The 7523-nt window shown below is 48.6% G+C and overlaps 1 protein-coding gene across 4 annotated transcripts in view; it reads right to left on the bottom strand.

Annotated features, from left to right (window-relative positions):
* Positions 1 to 402: 402 nt before the first annotated feature.
* Positions 403 to 7523, bottom strand: part of BCORL1 (BCL6 corepressor like 1) — a 54325-nt gene continuing 47204 nt past the window's right edge. For all 4 annotated transcript variants that reach the window (XM_081964060.1, XM_081964063.1, XM_081964061.1 and 1 more), the window contains 4 exons: positions 7375 to 7520; positions 5498 to 5575; positions 4057 to 4210; positions 403 to 2051 (listed from right to left, as the gene is read on the bottom strand). In XM_081964060.1, the coding sequence (XP_081820186.1) occupies positions 1769 to 2051; positions 4057 to 4210; positions 5498 to 5575; positions 7375 to 7520 (661 nt within the window). In that variant the 3' untranslated portion in view covers positions 403 to 1768. The remainder of the gene's footprint in view (positions 2052 to 4056; positions 4211 to 5497; positions 5576 to 7374; positions 7521 to 7523) is intronic.

Below are 7523 nucleotides of genomic sequence, written 5' to 3'. Positions count from 1 at the left end.
TCCACATTTCTCTGTTTGTGAAACAGAGCAAAATTCAACAGGGTCCCTGGGAGGAAGCGTCTCTCTCACACACACACACACACCCCAGCTCAAATGGGGTTGACACCGGTGTGCAGAGAGACAGGTTGAATTTTGATCCAAGGAAAGAACTGCATTTGCCCGATTCTCCGTGGTCAGGATAAAGCTACGGGGAGCTGCTGCTGTTCCCCAGGGGAGCGGACCCCAGCTCCATCCTCTCTGCCTTCCGAATCTCCGTGCCGCACGTCGGTCCTTCACACACGCCCCGTCCCCTGCCCCAAAAGCCGCGATGCCACGTTTCTCCCACCCAAAACTTACACACAGATACACACACACACACCCCCTCCCTCCGGGCGCCAGAAATGAGACACGGGAGACGAGGGCCCTGATGCAGGTTTTTCTGTACAGAAGTGTTTTTTGACACCAAAGCCTTGTTCAAGAATAAAACAAATCAAGAGGGGGGAAAAAAGGGTGGAACCAGCAGCCAGAATAAACACCCAAGAGGCCGAAGCCTCGATATGAGAGAAAGAAAGAAGAGGGGAGGAGATAAAAACAGAATGGTTTTGCTTATTAGGGAGGAAGGGGAAGTTGGGGGGGAGGGTCGAAGAGGCCGCCAGCCTCCTTGGAAAAGGGGAGAGGAGAGGGGAGAGGCGGGGCGGACCGCAACACAAAAGAATGAAAAAAGCATCCCGACACCCCCATCCCGTTCCAGGGGAGAGCCAGTGAAATGGGACTGCCCAGTTCTTGGTTAGCACCTGTACATTAAAACTGTACCATCTATGCCCCTCGTCGCCCTTTTCCTGCCCCCTCCAAGCTGGGCCACTGCTCCACTGCCTGGTGGAAGATGGTGGCCTGGCCACCCGATGGAACCAAGAGAGGGTTTTTTTAAACACCCCCCCCCCCCCCAAAATAGCAGGGTGGAGACAAGGAGAAAAAAAGTGAAGACCAGAATACTGAAAGTCCTTTGGCTCCATACCGATCCAGTCCCCATCCGTCTCTCCAAAACAGCAGACACTAGATGATCTTCTGGAAAAGGGCAAAGGGGGAGGGGGGGAGCCAAAGAGGGAATCATTCCCCCCCCAATCCAAAATAATCTGGATGTCCCTCCAAACGAAAGAAGGAACACTGCGGGGCAGCCCCCGTCTTCCTCGCCCCCTCACCTTTCATGAAATCCCAAGTGAGGGGAAAGCAGCAGCAGCAGCAGCAGTCGGGATTTGGGGGGTGGGTGGGTGGGTAGGGGGCTCTGGGAAGACACCCCCTCCTTCCCCCTCCTGCAACTCAACTCTCCCCAAGAATCACAGTGATACAGACCTAGCAAGAAATCCCCCTCCCCCCTTTGCCCCACTCAAAGGAACACCACAAATTAAATACTAATTAAATAAATACCCTGGAAGAACTTGGGACAGGGTTTAAAAGTGAGGAGGGGGTGGAAAGGGGAGATGCGTTCCACTCCAAAACCACCAAGGCCTGCAAGAAGGAGGGGAGGGGCAGCACACTTCAAGTCTGGGGCGGTGGGCGGGGGGAAGAAGATGAGGGAGGAGACAGTTTCTGACCTTCTCCCCCCACCTCCCCCAAATGGGAGGACAGCAACCAGCTGCCACCAGTCAATAGAAGGGCTGTGAACAGCGCTTTCAGCCTCCAGAAGGCTGCCTCATTGGTCCATTATTGCCTCGGGGTGCAGTCCGACGGGTGGTGGAGATGGTAAGGGGGGGGCTTCCTCTGGCTGGCCTGTCGGGGAGATGTCCCCCGGTCAGCTGCTCCAGGCTTCAAACGCCACGTCAGAGCCCAGCAATCGGACCAGCTCCGGCTGGTAACGGACCAGCTCTACCGTCTCTACGGCGCCCGGAGTTGCCGGGGGGCACACGTATTCCTGGATTTCTTCCGGAGACAAGACTTGGCTGAGCGAGATCTGGTGCTGGAACTCGGCTCTGGGCAGAGTCATCACTTCAAAGTGCGGGAAGCGAGCTTGAAAGATGCGGGAGGAGAGTTTCAGGCGCTTGAGGACATCCGAGAAGAGGAACCAGTTGCAGGGCCTGGCGAGGAGACAAAAGGGACAATATGGAGGTCAAGGGTGGGTGGATGGGTGGGTGGAACACTCCCCCCCTCCCCCGGAAACCCTGAGGTCTGCTCTGCTATTTTGTTCCAGAATCTCCCCAAGGACTTTTCTTTAGTTTTTTTTATGTTTACAACAATTTTATTAATTTATGATATAACAAAAAAAAAAAAACCATCATCAAAGCAAAAAGAAGTAGGGGGCAAGGGAATAGTGTGGGAAAGAAGGGAGGAAGAAGAATCTTTTTCCCAAGTGTTTTCTGAAAAAGAAAATGTTGGATCCTCCATCCTTGCTTGGGAGTTGCGATCCAGATCCGCTTTCAAAAGGCAAAGAACAACGGCCCCTTTTGTTTACAGGCAGTGCTTGAATTACGACCACAAATTTCTCTCGCTAAGCGAGACAGGTTGTCACGGGAGCTTTGCCTCCTTTTTGCAAACTCTCTCGCCACAGCTGTGAAGCGCTGCGGTTGTCTTCCCCGTTGACTGTGCTTTGCTAGAAGGTCACCAGAGGGGATGAAGTGACCCTCGAGACACCGCAACCGTCATAAATATGAATCAGTTGCCGAGCGTCTGGATTTGGATCAGGTGGCCCTGGGGCAGGCTGCAACCGTCGGCATGAAAAACGGCCACAATTAATTTTTTCAGTGTCAATGTTAATTTCGAGAGGTCCTTAAATGAACCGTTGTTCGAGGATTAACTGTACTTCTAGTCCTCGCCCTGCAAATCCTTTGGTCAGGGAACTATGGGACTTTAGATCCTTCAGTCACTCCCACCTTGTCTCCCATCCCTGAGGCTGCCATTGCACACAGCTTTCCCTCTATCCGTCATTCGCCAAGCTTCCTCTGACAAGATATTGATGCTGTATAATCCAGCAGTCCCCAACCTTTACAGCTTGACAGCCTGGCTGGGGGGCAGAGAGGGAGGAACTGGGCCGCGTGAGGACCGGGCTGGCCGCTCGCGGAAGTTGAGCTGCGCACATTGTCTCCAGCCAGCCATTCACAGGGCCCGATTCCAAATTACGCCACGGCCTGGCCGTGGGCCGCAGCCCGAGGTTGGGGACCCCTGCCGTAACCGTCAATCTTTTAAGCTGAAAATCAATTATTTGGAAAGCAATATTGTTTCATCAGTGACAAAGAAAACCAGTGCAAGAGTAAAGCCCTCCAAGGAATAGGTTTAAAAAGGTCTTATTCGTTATTCATGATGGCAAGTGAAAAATCATTTGTCATGAACTGAGGGTTATTCCCCATAAATACTAAGTATTTTAAGTTTTTTTGCAAACAGTCAAGCATTTATAATCAAGTTGGTGGATATTTAAATGATCGCTAATCATGAAAAAAATTGTATTCCCCTCCCCCCCAAAATGTCCAAATAACTATGGGACATGGATTTTTTTTTAAATAAAAAAACCTGCGTTTGTTGGGTGAAATGAAGCCCGCCTCTCGCCAGATTTGGCTTGACTTTCTTATTAATTGGCTGCTCCGTGATGCCGGCTGGAAGGTTGTGGAAATTAAATGTATTAAATGTGGAAATTAAATGTAACAAGAGGGCAGCTGCAAGGTTCAAAATAGATGTATTAGGTTGTGGTAAGACCGTAAGACTCTGGGGGTTTGGAACTGGCTGCAGATTCACCGTCCCTGCCTGATCCTCCCAAGCCCTCGATCTGTAGAATGGGTCTCCCTCCCCCCCCCCCCCAATAAATTCCACTCTCTCGCGTCAGGCTTTTGCCAGCCTGTCATTTGGCACAGCGGGTTGCCCGGATGCCCTTCCCCTCCCAGAGCAGCTGGCAAGCCCCCGCCTGCCCAGAAATCAGAGGAAAGCAAGGGCTGCCGGGGGGGGGGGGGGGCTCGCCTAGGGGAACTTTCCCCAAGATGCTCCCCTTTTATTTTCGGATTGTCCTCTTCTCCTCACCGGGATTCCTAGACCCAGGCGCCTCCGCCTTCAAAAACCAGCCGAGCGTGCGCTTCCACATTCTTGCCCGAGACTTACCCTCGGGAGACGGAAACTTGCAGGTTGTAGCAAGGAAGCAGCAGCTTCTCTGAGAACTCAAACATTAAGCCGTCCGAGTCCCGCTCCTCCTCCTCCTGATCAGAGTCCCCAGGAGGGTCGAGCAGAAGGTCGCAGCTGATCTCCTCTTTCGCCTCTGAAAAAGATGCGAAAGAGAGGGAGGGAAGGTGAAGGAAGAAAGAGGCTGCCAGCAGATGTCCCTGGTCTGCGTGCCCGGCCCGTTAACGGCTCATTCGTGGCTGTGGCAGAAGCTCAGCGGCGAAGACACAAGCAGACAGAGAAGACAGAGGCGAGGTCTGCAAGAGCACCGGGAGGAGGCAGGGCCCCCAAATTACAGGCTCGCGTTGCTTTGAAGCCGGCTTAAAAGAAAAAACAACCCGCTCCCTAATTCTTCTGGCTGCAGAATGGACAAGCAATATCCCTTCTTTTTCCCCCCGGTGGTGGTGGTGGTGGTGGTGGGAAGGGGACTTGAGGAATAGCTGAGTCTTTTACTCGACTAGTAAAACTAGCAACAATATCGGTAAATGGGGTGGGATGGAGGGAGCTCAAAAAACTGAAGGAAGAGAAATTTTGCACAGGTGCTCCATCTGTGTTTTTGCAGGACGGTGAATTCTGCACTTGGAAGTTGGGGAGAGCAGAGGGGAAGGGAAAAGGAGAGAAAGGAGACAAAAGGAAAGGGGAGAGGAAAGGGAGAAGGAAAGAGAGAAGGAAAGAAAGAAAGGAAAGGAGAAAGAAGGAAGGGAAAGGAGGAAGGAAAGGGAAGGAGAAAGAAGGAAAGGAAAAAGAGGAAAGGAGAGGATGAAAAGAAAGGAGGATTGTAAGGAAAGGAAGGGGGAAAGGAAAGGAAAAAGAAAGGAAGGAAGAATAGGGAGGAAAAGAAAGAAAAAGGGAAAGGAAAAAAGGGAAAAGGAAAGGAAGAAAGGAAAGAAGAAAGGAAAAAGGGGAAAGGAAAGGAGGAATAGGGAGGAAAGGAAAGGAGGAAGGAAAGAAAAAGAAGAGGGAAAGGAAAGAAGGAAAAAGGGGAAAGGAAAGGAAGAAAGGAGAGGAGGCAGAGGTGAAACTTGTACTTGTTAATGGGGCTTGTTTTCAAACACGAAACCCAAACCAAACCACCACATCCATCCAAGACCAAGATTATTTTTTGGAAGACTGTCATTCAAATACAGCTTTTAAGGCCCTACTTTGGGGGGGGTGGGTGAAGGGGGGGAGCTGACTGACGTAAGTGTTTTCTTCTCCAGAGGCTCCTCAATTAGGAAGCCATGGAAGGAAAAGGGGAGAGGCCCGTCTTTGTTGTCAACGTCATTAAGTTCACCCACCCACCCGCCATCTCCTGCCACTCAGGGACAAGAGGAGATGAACACAGTCCGAAGCGGCTTGTGTTGGCCATGGGGTCAAGCAGGCAGCGGCTGGATTCTCTGCTCACCTAGTACCGAGCTGCTGTGAAAATCCCAGGCAGTCTGGGGATCCCCATCAGGTCGTCCCTGCAGGTCCAAGAGGTGATCTACAAGAAAGGCAACCCAGGAAGAAGTAAGCTGAGGTGGATTCCCTTGATCCCAGGCTCTTGGGAAAGACCCCCAAGTAGCGATCTTAATATATATATATATCACACTGGAATAAGCACTGGAATATATATATATCACACTGGAATAAGCACAATTTTGCAAATCAGTTGCTTGCTGGATTTTCTGTTTGTTGCTGAAGGAGCTTTCATGCAAAACCCACCATGTAGACTTTGCAATTTCAAACCAGTCTCAATCTTTCATCAGATAATAATGATAATGATAATGATCATCATCATCATCATCATCATCATCATCATCATCATATGGTCAAGATCCTATGGAAAGTCAGAAATAGAAATCCAATCATTGACACAGTCCGAGTATTCAGCACCGATATTTCAATGCAGTTTGGCATGGAAAAATGTGCCACTGTATCCATAAAAAGGGGCAAAATCACTACATGTGAGGGAATTGAAATGCCCAATGGCCAACTAATTAAATGCAACGAAAATGAAGCCTACAAATACGTAGGCATTCTGCAGTTGGATAACATCAAGCATGGAGAAGTAAAAACTATTGTCAGGGGAGAGTACACCAACAGAGTTAGGAAAATTTTTAAATCTAAATTGAATGTTGGAAATACAATCAAGGCCATAAACACCTGGGCAATACCAGTTATAAGATACACAGCTGGTATAGTTAACTGGACACAAGCTGATTTGGACATTTTGGACCGAAAAACCAGGAAACTAACGACAATGCACTACAGTTTACATCCACGCGGTGACACTGATAGACTATACCTGCCCCGAAAATCAGGTGGCAGAGGATTATTACAAGTGAAGCAAATAGCTGAAGAAGAAAAACATGCACTGGCTGATTATTTAAAAGAAAGTCAAGAACATCTATTAATCGAAGTAAAGAACAAAAATCTATTGAAGGCCCACCAGACGAAACAAGAATACAGAAAAGATGTGATAAAATCAAGAATGGAGAGTTGGCAAAACAAAGCATTGCATGGTCAATTTCTGGAAAAAATAAAAGATAAAGTGGACAGTAAAAAAACTTGGTTATGGTTAACAACAGGTACATTGAAGAAAGAAACAGAGTCACTAATCCTGGCTGCACAAGAACAAGCTATCCAAACAAATGCCATTAAGGCCAAAATTGAAAAATCCTCTGATGATGCCAAATGCAGACTCTGCAAAGAAGTTGATGAAACTGTTGACCACATACTCAGCTGCTGTAAAAAAATCGCGCAGACTGACTATAAATTGCGGCATAATTCAGTAGCACAAATGATTCACTGGAATTTGTGCAAAAATTATAATATTAAAACAACAACAAACTGGTGGGAACATAAGCCTGAAAAAGTCACCGAAAATCAGATGGTCAAGATCCTATGGGATTTTCGTATACAAACGGACAAAATACTGGCGCATAACACACCAGACATCACACTGGTTGAGAAAAATAAGCTTACAATCATAGACATCGCAATACCAGGTGATAGCAGGGTCAACGAGAAGGAACATGAAAAAATCGTGAAATACCAGGACTTAAAAATTGAAATTCAACGATTATGGCACAAACCAGCAGTGGTAATTCCAGTGGTAATTGGCACACTGGGTGCTATTCCAAAAGCACTGGAATTACATTTAAAACAGTTAAAACTTGACAAAATCACCATCAGTCAAATGCAAAAAGCTGCAGGAGGGAGGGAGGGAAGGACCGAGGGTGGTGGATAAATAAACAGCGAACTAAACGACCATTTTCCTTTTAGGAGGAAGCAACTTACCAGTCAGGAAGCTCTTCATCACATCGCTGTTGGCTAGCTTCAAGGCCGTCTGCCCCGAATAGGTGGCCAGGGTTGGATCAGCACCGTAGGAGAGGAGCAGCCACAAAATCTTCAGGTTGTCGTTTGCGACTGCATCGTGTACAGGCCTG

This window comes from Natrix helvetica, assembly GCF_964273705.1.
Source record: "Natrix helvetica genome assembly, chromosome: 11".
Taxonomy (NCBI): Eukaryota; Metazoa; Chordata; class Lepidosauria; order Squamata; family Natricidae; genus Natrix; species Natrix helvetica.
This window is presented reverse-complemented; position numbering and strand designations above follow the sequence as displayed.